The sequence below is a fragment of the Cupressus sempervirens genome, chromosome 7 (assembly GCF_028749045.1).
Source record: "Cupressus sempervirens isolate cs-2001-9-10 chromosome 7, ASM2874904v1, whole genome shotgun sequence".
NCBI lineage: Eukaryota > Viridiplantae > Streptophyta > Pinopsida > Cupressales > Cupressaceae > Cupressus > Cupressus sempervirens.
The window spans coordinates 928,924,574-928,946,239 of record NC_143124.1 but is presented as its reverse complement, the minus strand read 5'-3'; the positions used below and the strand labels follow the sequence as shown (position 1 = coordinate 928,946,239).

Genomic DNA, 21,666 nt, shown 5'->3' with positions numbered 1-21,666 from the left:
CACTGTATGTTGAGGGTTTTGTTGTGTACCTGCGCTGTTTTGCACTCCCGCACTGTTTTTAGCACCCGCGCTGTTCTGAGCTCCCGCGCTGCTTTGCACACCCGCGTTGTTCTGCACACCCGCGTTGTTTTCTGCTTCCGCGTTGTTTTCAACACCCGCATTGTTTTTTGCTTCCGCGCTGTTCGGTGAAGAAGAGGGTTCGTCCATCGAAGCTGTCCATTCCGGAAGGATGTCTCGGACGAAGAGGTCACTCCACGCTCGTGCTCCTTCGGCACTCCAAGCCGCGCGAGTCAATCTCCTTCCGTCAGGATTCGCTTCCCGTGGCGTATGCAGATTCAGAAACTCCTCCCTCGCTTCTTCCACCAAATCAAGCCGTTGTCGAGTCTCCTTCAACAATCCTTCCGCGCTCTTGCTTCCGTCGGAAATCTTCTGAAACCTCCTTCGACGCTCTATCTGCTGAGCCAAAATTAAATTTTCCTGCGCAACGCGTATGTCATCTTTTTCCTTCAGCTTACTCTTATCTTTGTTCAACTGATTCAGCATCTACTTCATATCCGCCTATCTGCATGCCAGATCCATCGGGCAACGGCGCCAAATATTTACCGTATGGATTAATTAAGCAACACACACAGGAAATAGACATGAACACCGAACAGCAAACAGCAGAACTCTTATTATTATTCGCATATACCAACAGTACATCATGCTTTTCTCATAAGATATCCTATCCCCCTTACAATGCTTCCCGAAGGGGTTATAAATACTTTCCGACGAACCTTCCCGAAGGTATCCGTCTGCCAGATACATCATGTCCGCTACAAACTATTTTACCTCTCGGCTACATAACAAGACTTCTACCAAAGGGACCCGTCGGCCGATGCACAATTTCTACCAACGACACTCTCAAGGAAGTGGGTTTCCGTCCAACCAGTTCTATGAGTATTTGACCCTAGAACAATCCAGCCATTGTGCTACAACAACAAAGAAAATAACTCAATAGAATAATCTCAATACATATGTAATCTCCCCTTCTCCACGCTAGGCCTTATGGGCACCTTGTGGTCTATCTCCCCATCCGGATAGGCTAATGGCATTGATCTTGAGGATGTTAGCCAGCCACAAGAGTTTATTTGGTTTATTTGGGGAAATATTTAAGTGGATGTGCTTTTCTATAATTAAATCAATTTATTTTATAAAGCAGATTTATAAAGTTACTTTATGATTTAAAATCATTTTATAACAAAAGTAACTTAAGTGACTAGAAGATGAAAATGGCTTTTATCCCACATTGCCTAGTTATTTGCACTTACCCTCATATCGAGGTTATAAAAGCAATGAGCTTCCTTGGGATTGTCACCATGAAATATAATATTATGCAAATGAAAGGTTGCTTAAATGTGGCAAGTTACTCTTGACGATGAAACCCCTCGATACAGTTGAGAAGTTGGACGTAGCCCCAGCATCTCATTGAAAGTTTTGCTCAGAGTCGAGCAAGAAGTTGGCAAGATAAATCGACCTTCAGTTGGCTCCATATCCAAAAGTCTGCTAACATTTCTAAGCATTTGGAAGCCTTGGTCATTCCTGGGAAGTAATCACATTATCTATTCCCAAATACGTTTGGACACAAGGGATTAGTTAGCAATCAGTTTAAGTAACTAAGATGTCACCGGAGTTAGTATTCACTGCTGTATCAATTTAGGTTTGGTACTAGAAAACATAGGGTCAGTAAGGTGGCATTGGGAGTGTATACGTTGGTTATATCGGTACCTGATTTGGATTGAGTTCTCCAGTGATAGCAAACATTTGTCTTCTTCCCTCAACGTGGTCATGTTGATTAGTTGAGAGGGGCACATGAATGCGTCTGCATAAGGCATTGACTCTCTATCACTCTCAGGCAGTGTAACAAAACCATATGGTGACTAGCAACTGATTTCAGAGTGTAGTAAGGGGCCTCAACAACAGCATAACAGACCATGTCTCAGCTGAGGGATCAAACAAGCTCTTCTAGGAAGGTCGAGTTGTCTATTGGTGTAAGGGCAATACGAACACGAGTCATCAGGAAGGGGTCACGTGGTCAACAATCTTCCTCATGCCCAGAATCCAAGTTCCATTATTATGTTGATTCACATTATGTTATATTGAAGATATATTTATTGCTTGCACTTCCTAGTATCATTGTGTGTAGTTTGCAAATATTTTGTTATATGCACTCACTTGGTTTAAACACATGAAGTTTAATACATAATTCGATATACCTTGGATATACCTTGCGAGTATTCTGTGATTCTTTCAACTACTATTCCTAACTTTCCCACTGTTGGCTCCACTCTCCACACTTAATTTGCATTTTTGGTCAATCACTTCCATTGCTCTTTGGGTCTAGGATATTACAACATATCTCAAGTGAAAGGATAGCATTGCTTATATAGCTTCTTTAGTTGGTGAATGCTTGCACTTAAAGCAATGTGGGGTAAAACATTCTTTGTTCTAAATCCTCTTAATGAAGTAGTTTCTTGAAAAAGTTGGAGAGCTATAATAACTAAAATGACTATAAATTAATTTATTATAGTCACTTCTTAATTCAATTAATAATATACACTTAATAATTATAGTATTATAACTCCATCATTAACCATTGTAAATTAATTCTGACATTACCAGGAGGTAGCTCACTACATTCATCAGTAACTGGAGTGATTTACTATAAATAGGAGGTTGGCCTCTATCAACACTTTGACTTACTTTAAGTATAAGTATATTAAAATGGAGCTAGGACACCGCGTAAATAGCAATGCCTCTAAATACACCATGAATATGTAGATGAAAGCATTACCAACTACCAACTAAGATACTAAATATCTCTAAAATAAGGCTTTCTAACCATCGTATTTGCCTATAAGGACCCTAAACCACTGAAATTGATGCTCACGAAAATGGGGACATTAAGGTGCGATATATTATTTAATATAGATGTCATTATATATTTCTAAATCACTCCTAGCATTTTGTTGGGAAACTATGTCAAATTGGTGTAATCTTTACTTTAATGATTGCTGTCAATAATCTTTGATTGTCTCTCCTTGTGGTTTTGACCTTGAAACTTGAAGACTTCATATCTCATGTTTTTGCTTGGAAAAAGTGTGTTGAATATGCATTTAATTAGAAAAGAGTATATATGTATATGTATATGTGTGTATATATGTACATACACACACACACATATATGTGTATAACTATATCTATGTATGTATGTATGTATGTATGTATGTGTAATGTCCCCTTTTTAGCATTCATAGCATGATGTTGTCATTAGCCTATTTCCCCACGGTCCCGTAGGCTAACCAGGACATTAAAGGGGCTTAGAGGCCATTTGGCCTAGATAGTTTCAGTTGCACGTCTTTCTAAGGGGTTTTGAGGCAACTTTGGGCATACTTACTATTTATAGTAAGTCATCTTGGATATGGTCGGACATCCAGTGGCAGTGGTATGTCGATGGTAATTGTTTAAAATCGACAAGAAGACTTGTTTATCATTGATAAGATTTGTTATGCATTGATAAAGCTATTTTATAAAGTTAAATTTAAATATTTAACTTTATTAATGCATAGACTATAGCTTGTGGGAAATATTTAAATTAAAAGAATCCCCTTTATTTTATAACACATTGGAGACATAAGTTGCATAAAGGGAGTTATCTTTTATCCCACATTGAGAAAACGAAAGATGGAGCTCTTGTGAGAACACTATAAAAGAAATGGAAGAGCTTCTATTTTAGCATGCTTGGAAATATCAAAGAAATTGGGGAATTCCTTGGAGATTATGTCTCAATAGTTTGAAAGACGAAATCCCTTCAAGCTGAAAATCTTGATGCCATTGAAAGATATGGTCTTGAGATTCAACATAGTAGCAATGCGAAAAAGTAGATACGAAAAAGCAGTCCGAAAAAGCGGAACCGAAAAAGCAGGCTGAAAAAGAAAGTATGAAAAAGCAGTACGAAAAAGCAAAACCGAAAAAAGCAGGCTGAAAAAGCAATTCGAAAAAAGCAAAGCAGAAGGGGCAGCATTGAAGGAAATTATTATAGCCATCTACAACCAGGTTCTTTTTCCATTGTAGTCTTCTAGCACAAGATTCTCATTGAAGCAAATTGAAAAAAAAGTCATTTGAAGCTAGCTGAAATACTATATCAGTCATACGTCCCTTGCATGTGAATTGTTTGATGAAATTCCTTGAGCTTTCATCAACATTTTTTGAGGGCAGATTTGAGGAGGTTTATTACAGTGGTATCAGAGCTTGCTTGCAAAGTGTTTGACGAAATGTCAAACAACTGAAGTATAAAGATTTTTGGTGTTTGAAGAAATTATAACCTATTGGGGTTATTACAATATGTATGTGTGTGTGTGTTTGTATGTGTAGGTATGTGTATAGATGCATATGTACATATATATGCTTTTCGACAAAAAAGAGGATAAGTAGACAAAGGGATTAAAACAAAAAAAATGAAAAATAGGGAGAATAGTTCTCGAAATCTTGGAATGCCACCAGTTTTTACGAGGACATTATGAACTTTGTGTTGTGTTTTTTTTGGCAGCAAAAGCAATTTGAAGATATATATTTCAAAACTGTGTGTTTGTTTAAACTTAATATTTTATTCGACTACAAAATAAACTAATAGTTATTATGATGGATTTTTTTGTTTCTAAGATGCTTTTGGTTATGATCTCAATAATAATTTTGATCTTGTATGAAGAACTCTGAGGTTCTCTTTCTGCATGTGTCCGCCATTGTTAGCCCTCCTCATGCACTCCTCGCCTAGACCGAGTATCTGGATTAAGCATCTTTCTCTTTTCCCTTTGCATATTTTGTATGCTCTTCCTTGTTGGGCGTCTTCATATTGTTCCCATCACAAAGATGTTGTGGCCCTATTCTCTATGGTCACTGGACTCTGCTCAATGCCGCAACTGGTCTTTCATCTTTCCTTCACAGCAAACTTTTACCAGCGGGTTGCCTGTTACTTGTTTGTGCATTGTTTCCCATAGGTCACCTGCCCACGTATTGCTCTTTATCATCTTTCTCTTGTGCCTCACAAGCTGCCTTTTATTGGTCAGTGTTTCTGTGTGCGCTCACAATATAACTGTCTTCTTCGTTTGTGGGCATGGCTTCCAGTAGACCTTGTAGGCTGGTCGGGAATAGGTTTTTCCTAACTTTGTTGGTGTTGTTTTGGTGTTCAGCGTTTTACCTTTTGTACAACTTTAGATTCTAATCCATGTTTACCTTTCTTTTTCCTTGCTTGTTGGGTGGCAAATTTGGGCATCTATTCCTACTAGTGGTTTGTTGTTGTGCGCTTCACACTCCTTGGTTTGTGATTGTACACATTCTGTAACTTCGGTGTTTTGTTCCAATGCGATTTTGTCACTATTCTATCTCCATATTGCAAGATCTTCATGCTCTTGTGGTTGTCAGAAACATGGACCCCCTATCCACACCTATAACATATCAACAGATCATTGATTGCATGGCAAAACTGGAAACAGAAAACACATTGTTGAAAGATATTGTCCAACATTAAAAACAGAGATTGTTGGTTTTTCTTCCAATTTGGCTTGCATCTCAATTGACCTTAAGCAATCGGTGGACTCTAATAAAGAACATGTACATGACATAAAGACCAGCAAGTCGAGCTTGTTTGTAAGCAATCTACCCTTGCTTCTAAAAAAGAGCAGTAGCCGAAATCTTGGGCCTTAGTTTGCACCACTATGAGCTCCACTCCACTTTTAGGGGTTGAGGAACTTGTCCAGGCTAGACTAGTCAATAAGCAGGTTAGAAAGGCTCACAAACTCAACTTGTGGATTCAGGGCCTTTCCCCCTCCTCCACTGAGCCTCTCCCTGCAGGTTATTCCTTGCTCAGTGACCAGCTGGATATTACAAATGTTACACTTGAAAATAACCCCAACTGGTTCCAACTTCAATTCTAGTGGTTTGAAATTTTGTTAAACACTTACTATGCAAGCTCTAATAGCACTATAAGCAACCCCAACCGGTTCCAACTTCAAAACTAGTGGTTTGACATTTTGTCAAACACTTATCATGCCAGCTCTGATACCACTATAAAGAGCCCTGGTGGCTCACTTAGAATTTACGCTGAAGAATTACTTTTGGTTTTGTTTTGAGTTTTGAAATTTTCAATTCTTTTGCTTTTTCAATTATATGAGTAATGCTCCCAAACTAAACACCAAAGTTAAAATTAATATGAAACACCAGTAGAAAACTTTCAATTACAACCATTTTAATTTGCAATTATTACAAGCATGAACGCATGAGTATTAAACTTAATATATTAGGCACCTGATATGCAACTTGGCATTGAATATTTGTGCTGCAAGAACCTGATTTGTAGCACTTGAAAACTCACACCACACTCCTTGTATGGATGCTAGCCTAAACATTAACTCAGATCACTCCAAGTATGAGGTACAGATGTTGTTGTACATGAAACACAGCTATCCAATGCAGATTATTGCCACAATAAAGCTCTACAATATGACACCAAACTTGTGGTATGTTTGCAGAGAAATACCCACGCTGAATTAAAACCTTCTACCTCCAACACTACAGTAGATATGATTGAATGATGTACATCAGCACCATCTAATTCTCAGGAAGAATGCAAATCAAATAGTTGATGGATAAAACACAATTCACTTGGTGTTTCACAAATTCAAAGTGCTCGAATGGTGAAGAATTCTCGATTCTCTAACAATGTTGAAACCCTCGTTTCAATCTACAAACACACAGTGCACATTAAATAACAATAGCCATAGAATGAATAGATCCTTGCAAGGCATTCTGTTTATGAGATTTCAATACAAAGGCTCTTCATGCTCAACGCCAAGAGTCTTCATGACCACACCTTTTACTTAAATGTCTTTTGCTTTATACTTGGGCACATATTTGAATAATATAATTTATTAATTCCCTTTGGCTCCAAAAATGAAACATTAAATAACAATAGCCATAGAATGAATAGATCCTTGCAAGGCATTATGTTTATAAGATTTCAATACAAAGGCTTCTTCATGCTCAATGCCAAGTGTCTTCATGACCACACTTTTTACTTAAATGTCTTTTGCTTTATACTTAGCCACATATTTGAATAATATAATTTATTAATTCCCTTTGGCTCCAAAAATGACCTTTTCATCAATGTCTTGATATTCAAACTGTAATGTCCCTTGGTTGGCTAATTCAAAGAACTAGGACCATTGCTAATTTCTCATTCCTCATTTTTCCAAATGATTAATATTAGATAATATATAAATCACGAATTGTCATTTTTTTTTGGTCATGTATTGTTCTCCCAATTGAGTGTGTACAGACTATGTAATAGAAGGCTTTATTTCTATATTTGTATCCAAGCCATCTATCAATCTAAGACAACGCTCTTCAATAGGAATGGGCAATAACCAGTCTGTTCTACTTCTTCATTGATTGAATTTTCCTTCATTCCTCCTCAAAAAGGAGCCCTCTTGTTTGCTGAGTGAAAATACCTAGGCATTATGTATGATCTCGGTGTGTGCTTCCACTGTAATTATCTCTTCATATCTAGTAGTCGCATATATCCCTTACGTTGGTTCTGATTCTCATCTGTAATTCTATCTCTCTCTTCTTCATAATGACTGGCTCTCATTGATTATAATAAACTCCACAAATAATATTTGCAGCCATGCTCAAAACCATATAAGAATGAAGGGAAAAGTGAGTCTCGGTATTTTATTAATTCTTTAATTCTCATCAGAATTACTGATTGCCCTTGACTTCTTCATAACTCAGTCTCTGTCATTATCAGAATAATATGTTATGATTTGTTTTTCTCTTCATAAGAGATGATAATGGTGTCTGGTTTTCTAATTTGATATCTGAAATCTGTATAATCCCCTTTTAATGAGGATACTAGTCACTATTTAAGTATGTAATAACTATACTCTATTACTAATGATGTGAATTCCTTACTGATTCCTTTCATTAGATGGTAGAAGATAGATTCCCCTATCGTGATTCTTCTTATGATAATCGATCTTTAATAATCCATTCTTTGTTTACTGTTGCTAGGTTTGTTTAGTAAATTAATTATGGATGTCATTTATCCCATCATTTCCAAATTCTGCATAAAATGATGGATATAAATTATGGAATTTTCGTGGCAGATATAATAGCTGTATTAATTGTCTTCACCACTTTCTAGACGAGGTCGATTAGATGTACCCATGTTATATCTTATCACCTTTTCTTGGCCCGTGCTTCTCTCCCTGGCTTTCCTCTTGTAATGATCTCTCAAGAGTCTCTGTATGATTGACCCTAGTGTGAATACCTCCATTGCACACTCCCAATACTATCTGGATGTCTCAGTCCCTCCTTATGTGTGCAGTTCTGTAATGGTCCACTAACAATATTGGCCGCTTCTTCCTCCCATTCCTCGTGCTATACTTTCCCCACGTTCCTCCTCTCAATTGTTGATCTTCCTCTTATCCGTATTTAATAGAAGATTCTCAATGCAGTAGTCAAAGTCATTTATAAGGATAAGATAGTAATATAAAATATACCAGTAATCTCTCTTCAAAATAGTTCGAACCCCATATTATATCTTGCAAATAGAAGTTTGGGATTAATCACTTGAAAATTGAAGAGACACACACCTTCAAGCATAGGTTGGTTGGTCATGTCCATTATTGAGGAGTAGATTCATTATCATGGATGATGATAATTGCTATCTAGTAATTATATTAATTATTGGTGTTATGATTATTATCATATTTTAAATTTATATTGATTAATGGAACTAATATCCAATATTGTTTATTTATTTTTCTATTACTTTTCTATCTTAATGTTATCATTTATTTGATGAGATTATTACTTGTTTGAATATTTTCAATTTAAATTTATATTATAATCATTGGTAAACTTTCATTTATAAGATTTGATAAATATAATTTTCGTTATTTTAAATTTATGTAGACGATATTATAATATAATTAAAGATTATATTATTGTTTATGAAATTATATCATTTTTATATTGCCACTATATCAATTGATATAATAATTTGATATCTTATAAAAATACTAAATTTAATAATAATCTTATCAAGAACTCCCCTACATCCCCACCCCCCTCCTTCCTTGGAGTCACTTCCCACTCGCACCATTTTCTCCTCTTTTGAGGGTGACCGTGACCTTTTCAATTCCTACCTCAAGCAGTTTCTTCTCTAGTTGCTCTTCACTAACACCTTTTGTGTCTCTACCATGTTGCATCATCTTACAACTGCCATTCTAAAGTTTGTCGCCCTCTCCTTCCCCCACCATACCACCTCTTTCCCCGGCAACCCCCACCAACCCAATCTTGCCCATAGAATAGTGGTTCAACGAAGATTGCAAGTCTTTCCACCGCTTGGTCAGCACTGCTTTCTCCATGAGGCCCCTTCATTTCCCCAACTGAGACTCTCCTGTTGCCACCTTCTTCGCCATAAGAAGTGTACCTTTTTCCTATCGTAGTGCAAGTCCCTTTGCGCCTCCTCCTTGTTGTCCCCCGAGCACTTTTGGCATATCCTTTTCTCCAATCCCCTCCAACCTGGACATTTGTGCATTTACCTCTCATAGCTCCACCCTCTACAACATCCCTAACAAGCCCCCCATCCACCCCAACCCCACTTCTCATTGTCATCTCTTTACCCTCACCAATATCTATAAGGTTGTTAGATATATGCACAATAGCAAAGCAACTAATAAGGAAGCGTTCCAAGCAGAACTCTTCAACATGGGTATCTTGATCTTGGGCTCTTTCTTCACTGTGCTCTTTAACAAAGTTGTTTGCATTGGTTTCCTTTCCCCTTGCTCAAGGCACTTCATCTATCTAATCCACAAAGTCAAGTTGGTTTTGATAGGAGTATAATGGTTAGTCACACCTTTGCCAAGCTTTATGCTATTAATCTACATAGCATTCTTTCCACGGAGCTCAACAAATGACATTGTTAGGCTACAGGTCAGGTTGGTTTTAGGACAAATTTTCAAACTATGGACCACATCTTGATTCTTTGTGCTATCATCAAGGAGGCTAGGCAACATTTGGCAAAAGCCTATTGCTACTTTGTAGACTTTCAAAGAGCCTTCTACTATGTCCCTTGGTTGACCTTATTTCAAAGACTTGTAGGATATCAGGATTCTCGAAATTCCCTTGACTACTATTATGAGACTTTATGAGTGTGTTGTTGGTCAATCCAGAACTCCTTAGGCATTCTCGGAACCTATTCAGAGCACTATCTGGGTAAAGCAAGGATGCCCACTTTTGCCCACTTTATTCGGCATCTAGATTGACAAACTCGAGGCATTCCTCAAGGACTTTTGTGCACTTGCCTCTCACAACTCCACCCTCTACAACATCCCTGACAAGCCCCCCATCCACCCCAACTCCACTTCTTGTTGTCATCTCTTTACCCTCACCAATATTTGTAAGGGTGTTAGATCCATGTGCAATAGCAAAGCAACTAATAAGGAAGGGTTCCACGTAGAACTCTTCAAAATGGAAATCTCGATCTTGGGCTCTTTCTACATTGTGCTCTTCAACAGAGTTGTTTGCATTTGTTTCCTTTCCTCTTGCTCATGGCAGTTCATCTGTCTAATCCACAAAGTCGAGTCGGCTTTGGACCCCATCAATTATAGGAGTATCAAGGTCAGTCACACCTTTGCCAAGCTTTATGCTATTAATCTATATAACATTCTTTCCACAGAGCTCAACAAATGACACTGTTAGGCTAGAGGTCAAGTTGGTTTCAGCATAGATTTTCAAACTATGGACCACATCTTGATTCTTTGTGCTATTATTGAGGAAGCTAAGAAACATTTGGCGAAAGTCTATTGTTGCTTTGTAGACTTTCGAAAAGCCTTCTCCTCTGTCCCTTGGGTGGCCTTATTTCAGAGACTTGTAGGATATCGAGATTCTTGAGATTCTCTTGACTTCTATTATGAGACTTTATGAGTGTGTTGTTGGCCAGTCCAAAACTCCTTAGGGATTCTTGGAACCTATTCAGAGCACTATCGGGCTCAAGCAAGGATGCCCACTTTTGCCCACTATATTCGGCATCTACATTGACAAACTTGAGGCTTTCCTTAGGGACTTCTTGATCCCCGAAGATGCTTGTTATTTATACTTGGTCCTGATATCCATCCTCCTTTTTGTTGATGACGTAATTCTTTTGGCCTCCTCCCCTGAGGACCTCCAACGCCTTTTGGTTGGTTTTGTTTCCTTCAGCAACAAAAGACAGCTCATGGTTAACCTAGCTAAGACCTAGTTTATGGTCTTCAATTGTTTGAAGACCTCTCATCCTCACTTCTTCTTTTAGGGCAAGGAGATAGAGATTTCATCTACTTACACCTATTTGGGCATCAAATTTTCTAGGCCCCGTTCTAGTATGAGACCAGCCATACAACCCCGAGTGAACAAAGGTTTGGCCTCCCTTGTGTTGCTTGAGCGACAACGCTTCCTACACCACTTTCAAGACATTGGGTCCAAGATCTTCGTCATGTATTCTCTCATCAGACTGACTATTCTTTATTTCTTTGTGGTTTGGGGCCCCTCCCTCCTTGCTTTTGGGCATTTGCCAAACATGTTCAGACCATCCTTAAATGCTTCATTAGGTGCCTTTAGACTACTCCCACTAGCATCATTTTGGCCACGTTTAGCGCTCACCCCTCATGCTTGGCACCATCTTCCACTTGAACTAGTTCCTCCATCGCCTTAGGTGTTTTATTGACTATGATGAGGGTCGAAACAAATATTCTTACTTGGTGTATCAATCCTCAAAGGCGATTACAACGTTCGATCGTACTAGTCGGACCCGTTGTTAGTATGCTCAGGCCTCTACACTTTTAGCTTCTATTGGCATTGAGATTTACCATCCCACTCTATTCCAATAATCAGTGGATGCCCCCACTTATCTACTCCCTACCCAGTTGGAGTTGAATGAGGATTTTCAGATGGACATTTATAGGAGATATATCCACACGACTTGGATCGATCCCCTAGGGCGTCTTCATCCAAGGATGACCTTTTATGCAAAGCACTAAATTGACCTTCGAGATGGGATAATTATGTGTCCTTACTACATTGAGGAGTGTTGGACTCATGCTCTGCATATCCCGTTGGCATCCTTGAGGGTGGGCTCCCATTGGCTTGACACCTACACCGATCACTAGATTGACCACAGCGACCAGATTTGTCATCTAGGTGATATCGCGTGGGTCAAGATAGAGCTACACATTTTATTCCACTACCCCATCTATTACAAAATCTGCAGGAGGTTCCGTTGTCTATTTAAGGACTATCAATCTTTCTTTCATCAAATATACTAACCAGTGATGCTTGGTGCTTTACCTCTACTAGGCCACGTGTCTTCAGGATTGCAGCTTCAGTCCCCCACAAAACATGTTTCTGATCAGCTCATCACTTCCTTCTTTCTGTCAGTTGCCCCCACTAGAGGCAGCAAGCGTTCACAAAGCCAGCCTACTCCAGATCATACCAGATCTGTGAGACTTCACAGAGTTCAAAGATAGAGGCATCAACCCTCCACCCATAGTGGTACTCAGAGATGGTCTCAGTCTCTGATCCCCCTCTTGCCCCAACAACTACCCTTCAATTTTGGGTTACTTACAATTGACCGATTGACTGTTATTGGTTGTTCTCCACCGCTCTCAGCCTCTAGGTGGTGCCTCACTTGGCTCTTTGGCTTTGAATGTTAGCTCTTTCCCCACGAACCATTTGATTTCCCCTTTGCTTTTCTCTCTCTATTGTAACTTACAGTCCCTCAGACCCTTCTAGTGGTCTCTTGTTGGACATTAATATTTTATCTTATCTTATCTTTTCATGTCTTGTCATTTAATATGGTTACACATACTGCAAACTTTGACTTCTGGAATATTTATGAATTTAAATGTAAATCATTTAAACCTCTCTTTTGATTATATGTTAGAGTGAGAAAGTTGAATTTGCATTATTTTCTTCTTTTACCTTTGTTCATGAGTTTATAAATCGGTAATCTGCATCTGCAGCATGCCTATGCTCAGGGATTAGTTCACTAGTTCTCCTTTTTAGTTAAAAGCATACCGCAAAAACCCAAATCACATCATAAGAGCTAGCTGTACCTCAAAAATTCAGATGAAAATTTCTGAAATCATTACCAATTTCTCCAACAGTTGGTTTCTAATTTGTCTTTCATCTTAGACATAATGAGTCATTTTTAGGACATATTTTTCGACAGATATAACTAACACAAGGACAATGTAACTGCACAAACATGCATACATGATAAATAATCAGAATCTCTTAGTTGTGGACTTGAGAAACTAGATACTAACTAAGAAAAATATTTATTGTTGTCTGCCGCATATTACCTTTGAAATATAGTTGTCCATTGGTCCATCTACACAAAATTTTAATGAGCTCTTGATCGCAAGTGAAGCTACATAAGCCAAGACACCATTTTGAGATTGGATACACTGCAAAGCACCATCCAAATAATGTATGAGAACATAAAATTTTGTTAACTTAACACAAGAAAATAATATTATTGTGAGAAAAATAGACAATATATTTGCATAATCTTGAGGGTTGTTAATTGGCTGTTTATTTCATGTTTCAGCTGAATGGATTACTAACTCCACTAGCCACAAATATCAATTATATCTTCAAGTGAAATTTGATTCTGAGAAATTATTTAACCTGCTAGCCCTATAGCTGACTCATTATATCAGTTTTATTTCCAAAGCATTGCATAACATTTTCTCATTATTTATATTAAAAACAAGGTGTAAATAGCTTGCTAAATTTATCGAATCTGGAAAGAATTTGTAAATGCTCCAAATAAGCATGAAAGATTAAAAAATAAGGTTCCTATATATCCCGAAGAAAAGAGAATTTAATCACAACTGCAGAGGAAAATATAATATAGTAACACATACACAAAAGATATGTAAACTTTAATGCTCACATAATTTCCTCTATTATTCTGCTTCAATCATTTTCTTTTTACCAATTTCTAACTTGAGGGAGCAGCATATTAGACTTGAAAAGGCTTTTCAAAAAGTGCTAGAGAGAGAGGATTGGCTCCAAGTCTTTTCGATCACTTTTCCACAACTAAAACTGTTGCTTCTTCTTTTCAAAGATTAGATTGGATCTAATTACCTCTGCTCAAATTAATAGATTATAGGGGTGAAGGAGAGGCAATCAACATGATCAAAAACATTTATTATGCGCTTTTGTAGCCTGCAAATACAGTCACCTTATTGGTGAAACAAAATGACCACGATTTTCTTGAGACTATCATAGGCATCTCTGTCCCTGGATTTAACTATTGACTTGGTGAGCTGTGAAATTGCAGCACAGAAATTGCATGGAATAAGATGGACTAACCTTTGGCAGGTTTATTTAGAGTGAAGAATATCAGTGCTTGGTATTTGAATAGGGAAATTGGAAAAGCAAATGAAATATTTGAAGGATACCCAATCCCAGCGACCTTGGAAATTGATGTTTATTTCAAAATTCAGGACTTTGACTGGAATTTTGTGCTTCTGGATAGACTTCAGAGAATTCTGATATCTTTTTGGTTTTATCTCATTTTCAAGTTTTTAGGCATTTTTGAAGATATATTCAAGTAAATGACAAATAACAAATAACTGCGAACTAAAAATGATGAGCAGCATTCATATATTGAAAATATTTAACAATCTAGAAATGATTCAAATCGTACCAGGCATAATATCAAGATTTTTGCAGTCAAAGAACGAAATATATCAAATGGATTTGCTGCTGTCTACAATGAACCTGATGCTAGCTGTAGAAGGGTTTTACAATCACAAAAAATGGAGAGCTCGCTGTCACAAAGCCCTATATGATCTCCAAACTGCAAAACATGGCTGCTAATAAGGAATGGCACCCACAATTCAAGCCCGAGCTGCCTCTAGAAGAAACACCCAAGCTGGAATAGGCTGGCTGCCTAGCTGAATGTGATGTTTCCTTCTAATAAATGGTGCTATGAAAAATCAAAAATGTCAATGCTTGCCATAGAGAATAGTACCTTCCAACTGCACTACTAAATCACCAAATCCTTGTTGAGGTTTGCATCCCAACACTCTAGACTTAGGATTTTCATCCCAAGCCTTTGAATCGCTCAACTAGAGCAATTTCCAATCTCAAGAGTTTCAAATGCCAAAAGATACTCCACAATTAGGTCTTCATCTCCTTATAACTCCTCCCAAGTGCAAACCGAACCCTAAATGAGAATTACAATTTGCACTTTATAATAAAATAACATTTTCCGAAATAAAGGCGTCCAGGCTATAGCAAAAACATTACTTTATTAAAATGTCATAACTCAAAATGCCAAAAAGTCTCTAGATAGTGAAAATAGTTTATGATAATTCAAGACCTTTCCAATGAGCTATAACACAAGGGCACATCTAACCAAACAAAGCCATATTCCCCTTATTACTCCAAAATGGCTATATAAATAGCCTTACTATAAATTATTTAAATCTTATCTTAGAAAATATTTAAATATATTAAAATATTCCCCATTTTGCCTATGAAAGCCCAAACCAACCAAATAAATGTGAAATTGACCATGTCACCTGTCAGTTACTAATACCGGACGAGATGGATCAACTGGCAGTCCCTTCCCTATAATCTAGGGATGCTCCTAGAAACTAGTGAACACACCCTGTCATCCTGAAACTGAAACCATGGAATGATCCCATGGAACCTCACATCTGGAAATTGCCAAATCATCCTAAAATGTAGGGATACCCTCTAAAATCAAGGAACTACACCCAACTGGCTCCCAACTGCCTGTAAAGTCAAGCCCGGTCACTGAATATCCTATACAAGTTTCTATCCACAACTAGCTAACTCACATAACTTTGCTAGTCAAACTAAAGAGGGAACATGACAATATTGTTGTCTGTCAGATCAACAAAATGAAGGTATGTCATATGATTATGAAGTGGGAGGTTTTGGTAAGCCCATACTTATTTAGAACATTGGGAAAAGTAGTATTTATAATAAATTAACTCCTGACAGTGAGAAATTGGAATCACTCTCCAAGGTTCAGCACCTATGTGGACTTCACATGCTCCCCCCGTATTCTGAAATAGTAAAACTGACAAGAAATATTATTATGGGATCTACAATTAGCAATATTCCCCGCTTGGAAAAAAAAAATTGAGCTATGGATTTAATTGTGTAGATACCTCCCCCTCATCAAAATCGATAAACTGATTGCAACTGATGGCATGTCAAGGCTTGGGCAAGAAGAGATTTATTTTCCTATACAATTTGAGGAGGGTGTAGATGAGTTCTACCCAAAGTGTACGCTAAAGTTTTTACTAGTACTTCTATCTACCATACCAATACTCAGAATTAATTGCAATATACAATAAATCTTCTTCCATAATACCATGGAATTCAAAAAAATATCATTTATTCTATTGATTCCAAAAAAGTCCATACCAACTTTGTCTTTACATTACTTCCAACAATCCTTATATACTATTCTTGTTGGTCAAGCAAACCAAGAGAAACACCCCTTCGCTACAACCAACCATGCAACTCCCTTACCAAAAACTTCTAGCATTAAGTATACTAATAATTTATTGCCGACAAACATTGTTACCCCTCCCTCCCCGCCTTCCTAAAGTAGTCATGTTCCACATGATTAAGATTTCTAATAGTGCTATTTGATCTCTAGTAAGAAACATATGTTGCTACCAAGGACGAGCTTGTATAAATCCAATCTTTGGATTGTATCACAATAGAGAATAGGAGTTAGTGATCCGTAAATAAAGTGGAATGAGCTTGGAGCTATAAAATTTGAGGGTGTCCTAAGATGGTGTCCAAGCCACTTACATAACATCTATATTCTTTGGTCCTAAATTCAAATAATAACATCATTTGACCACTAAAATGACTATTATAAACATTACATTTCATTTAAAGACATCAATCATGATGGACCTGGGAGGGGACATTACAAGTGGTTTCAGAGCGCTATGATCTTGTTATCCTGTAGGGTGAATACAATTATAAACATTTCAATCAATCAAACTATTGAATGCAGGTGATAAATTAGCCTAAAAACATGATTATACAAATGATAAATATTAGTTCATAAATACAAGTGATTTATGTCGATCTAGTAGTGGCAGAGTAAATCCTCTTGCGATAGGTAGATTCTAGGATGGGTAAGGACATAGTTTCAAATGGCTTGAGGAAAGATTCCAAGATGGGTATGAACATGCAGTCCTAATGCCTTGAGGAAAGATTCCAAGATGGGTACGAACATGTAGTCCTAATGCCTTGAGGGAGCCTACCTATCCATGAGTGTCTAGCACCCTACGAGATTGAAATTTTTACCCTCTTATGAAGGGCATGCAAGAAGTAAAAAGTACTTGAGTCTAATATGCTAACTATTAAATCTATTAGGGTTACCACTCATCCTCTTAAAATAATTTCATTTTCGATGCATAGTAACATACATTAATCCTTGAAAGCAACGGATCATCATTCAAGTCATTCATCAATAGATCATTCAATGATTTATCTACTACAACAATAAGACATCTTAGATCCATCATGCTGGCTTAAAACCATTTTGATTATTCATTGAGAATAATTTGGACATGAAATCTATCAATTGATCTACAATTTGTAATTCTTTATTATTCAACCACCAATCATGCTCAATCAATGACTAAATACTAAACATGAATCAATCCTACATTCACTAATCCTATTAGCATAACAACCTCTTAAGGTTGAACTAGTCGTAGCATCAATGAATTTATCTTCGACTCTCGTTGGTATCATTATCTTCAAACTTGGAAAATAAACAATAAACTAAGGGCCTATCGAGATCTAATGATTCAAATGAAAATCATAATAGCTTGAGAACAAGCAATTTCAGGAGGATATGACTGTGATATCCTGAGCTTGATAGTTATATTTTAAAAAATAAACAAATTAACTAATTAAGAGAATATATCAATAGGATGGCTAATTGATTACTAGACAAAATAATAATAATAACAATAGGATGTCAATTAAATAATTCAATATATAATGCCTAAGTACTATAAATCGAATTAATAATTCCACTCCCTAGGTAAGTTAATACCTATTAAAATAACTATATACAAATGTACATGAGGCCATGTAAACACAACGGAAGAAACCTGATAGGAATGATGCTTGACCATAAGGATAGGGATGCAAACGTATTTATATTGCATCACCACATGGAGTAGAACAACAAACAATATATAAAAAAGAAACTAAAAACAACTCATTTTTGACAGGGCGATGATCCATTCATAATTGGCATAAAAGACAAGAATCATGGGACATTCCATTAAAGAATGTCCCTGCAACATGAGGGCCAGGAACCAACAAGTGTTGCTCACACAAGAGCAACCCTCCACATCTAGAAGGGATGCTCAAAAAAATAAAAATACTGCGACATCTGGCAACTATAGAAATAACCGACAAGGAGGCCAAGGGAATAACAATAACAAAATTGACCGCACCCTAATCTAGCATGATGCGAAGGAAAGACCAATGATACAATGTAGAAATTGCAATCAGTAGGGACACTTTTCTTGGGATTGCCAGAAGCAGGAAACTCCATAGAAGCTATGAAGATGGTGTGGGTTGGGAGAGCACGAGGACACAAACTATCTGAAATCTGGCGTCAACCTCCTTAACCTCGAAGGGAGAGGTATGGAAGAAGAAATCCTAGCAATCACACTAGCACAAACCAATAAGACCGCATATTCAAACCCTCGTATGGAAAAACAAAGGGTGCTAGAGGCGAAGGCCGAGATTGAGAAAGAATTGTAGGCTCCAAGGAAGATAAGGGATATAGCCAACACTCCTTACTGAGCAATGGCAAAACAAAATATTATGAGGCAAATGATGCAATTAGAGATACCTGTATAGGTCAAGGACCTACTTGACACGATGCCCCACCTAAGAATAGCCCTGTTGAGCAACTCAACCGCTCCAACAAGTACACTAGAACGGATCGAGGCTCATGGTGGTTCCACAGTAGACCCAATGATACTTACAGTAAACAACGGATGAAACCCTATTGTAGTAGAGATGGGTATTTTAGGCACCATTCTCACCCACACCATTGTTGATGGTAAGTCAAGGGTGAATGCTTTGTCCGAAAACACTTGGAAGAGCCTCAAGAAGTCGACGTGGTCGGTGATCTTTAACCTCTTGGGTGTTGACCAACATGGCATTAAGCCCCTTGAAACCTTAATGGCACAACAAGTAACTATCGACACACAACTGTTTACCTTGGATTTCATAGTAATCCCTCTTTAATGTAAGGGATATAAGCTATCCTAGGGAGAGGGTGGCTAGCGACTGCCAAAGCCAATCACAATTGGAAAAAGAATACTTTATCTTTTGAGAAGGGGGGAGAAAGTCAACGATTGACCTCAGAACTTAGATACTCTAAGAGGAAATGGCATCCTCCTCAGATTCAAAATCCGACAGCGTAGTAGGCAAAGGGAAAAGGAGTATGGAACCCCACAACGAAGGCATATTGGAGTTGGGGGAGTGCTTAAAGGACGATACAAACTCCATGGATGCCTTATTCAATTGGCAAATGAGTGATTATGAACTATTCAATCCATCTTGTAATGCGCTTGAAATCGAAGAAGAGCAGAATGGGTTCCCTCTAAAATATAAAGAATAAAAGGAACGAGAAGCTCAAGTTACAAAAAGTCCTACCCACCAATTCCCCAAGGATGACCCTATCAGATAAAAAGAAGCCAAATTGAAGGAGATAAACCTCAAAGATGACCAAAACCCAAAACAGATCCTGAAGCAAGATGACTGGAATCCGGTACTAAAGACAGCGGCATTCAAAACCTTTATGGAGTACAAGGATGTGGTTGCCTAGACATATAAGGATTTAAAGGGTGTACCTTTAGACCTATGTGTACACCGAATTCCTCAGGTTACAAAAGCCCAACCTATATAGAAGATGTCATACCGAATGAATAAGAATTATGCTGCAAGAGTGAATGCCAAGACTGAACGGATGTTTGAGGCAGGTATCATTTTTTGAGTTGAGACAAGTAGGTTTCCCCCATTGTCATCTCCTTGCAAAAGGAAGCAAACCATGATCCGCATTTGTGTGGATTTTATCAATGACCTGTTCCCCATCTCGTTCACTGATAGCATTTTGGAGGTGGTAGCGGGCCATGAAATTTATTCATGCATCGATGGATTTTCTAGATATAACCAGATATCCATTGCAGAGGAAGATAAATTAAAAACAACCTTTGTAGTGGAGGATGGTGAATACACATACAATCAGATGCCCTTCGGCCTCTACAATGCGCCAACGACCTTTCAACAAATCATCCCACACATCTTTGACAAAATGTCACTAGGAAACTTCAAGGCTTTTCTCAACAAAGGGTTCATGTTTAGTGGGGAGGGCAAGCATGTTGCAACTTTAAGGGAGTGTATGGAATGGTGTCAACGAGCTCACCTAGCACTCAACCCAAAGAAGTGTCGTTTTATGGTGTCACAGCGGAAGTTACTCGACTACATAGTCTGCAAGACACAACTAAAAATAGACCCAAATAAAGTACAAGTGATAGCGGAAACAGAGGCACCTACGAATGTGACTGGAGTCAAATCATTCCTCGGCCACATTGGATACTATTGCCACATCATCAAAAAAATTGCACAAACCTCATACCCGTTGGATAAGTTCACAAGGAAGAGCCCTACAACTGGGAGAAGGTAGAAGGGGAAGCCTTCTAGGAATTAAAATCAAGGTTGTTGGGTGCCCCCTATTCTAGCATTCCGTAACTGGGACAAAGAATTCCATGTATATGTAGACGCATCAAATTATTCCATCGGGGCTACCTTGGCTCGGGAAAGGGTGCATGGACTGGATCATGCAATATATTTTGCAAATAGGTTGTCCAATGCGGAGAAGAATACAATAGCACAGAACAAGAGGCCGTCAGACTGTTCTACTTCGTTTAGAAATTCTAGCACTACCCACTGGCCACACCATTTACTTTCTATATGGACCACCAAGCCCTCATTTACGTGGTTAATAAGCCCATTATTCAAGGGAGGGTTAGACGATGGCTTTTGCTACTCCAAGAGTTCACATTAAAAGTCATTGTGCAGTCAGGACATAGTCATGTGACTATTGATCAGCTATCACATATTAAGTTAGGCGAGCCATTTGTCGGAATAAACGATGACTTCCTTGACGCACATCAATTTCAAATTGTCGCACTCCCTCCATGATATACAAGCATAGTGGAGTATTTGTCCACAGGACATGCCTCTAGGAGAACGGAGAAAGTTTGTCCTTGGGAGCAAGAAATTTCAATTAATCAACGACCTACTATACCAAATGGGACCAGATCAAGTGTTCAGACGATGTGTAATGGAATAAGTACCAGGAGTGCTCAAGGAAGCCCACGAAGGACTGGCAAGAAGGCACATGGGTCCTAATACAATAGCGAGAAAAGTGCTCCTGGCGAGCCTATGGTGGCCAACATTGCATAATCATGCAAGAGAGTG

At 38.0% G+C, this 21,666-nt stretch overlaps 1 protein-coding gene across 1 annotated transcript in view; it reads right to left on the bottom strand.

The window, feature by feature from the left end:
- Positions 1 to 21,666, bottom strand: part of LOC149550607 (uncharacterized) — a 291,830-nt gene that overhangs the window by 113,263 nt on the left and 156,901 nt on the right. The window contains exon 10 of the mRNA XM_089793598.1: positions 13,440 to 13,544. Within this exon, the coding sequence (XP_089649724.1) occupies positions 13,440 to 13,544 (105 nt within the window). The remainder of the gene's footprint in view (positions 1 to 13,439; positions 13,545 to 21,666) is intronic.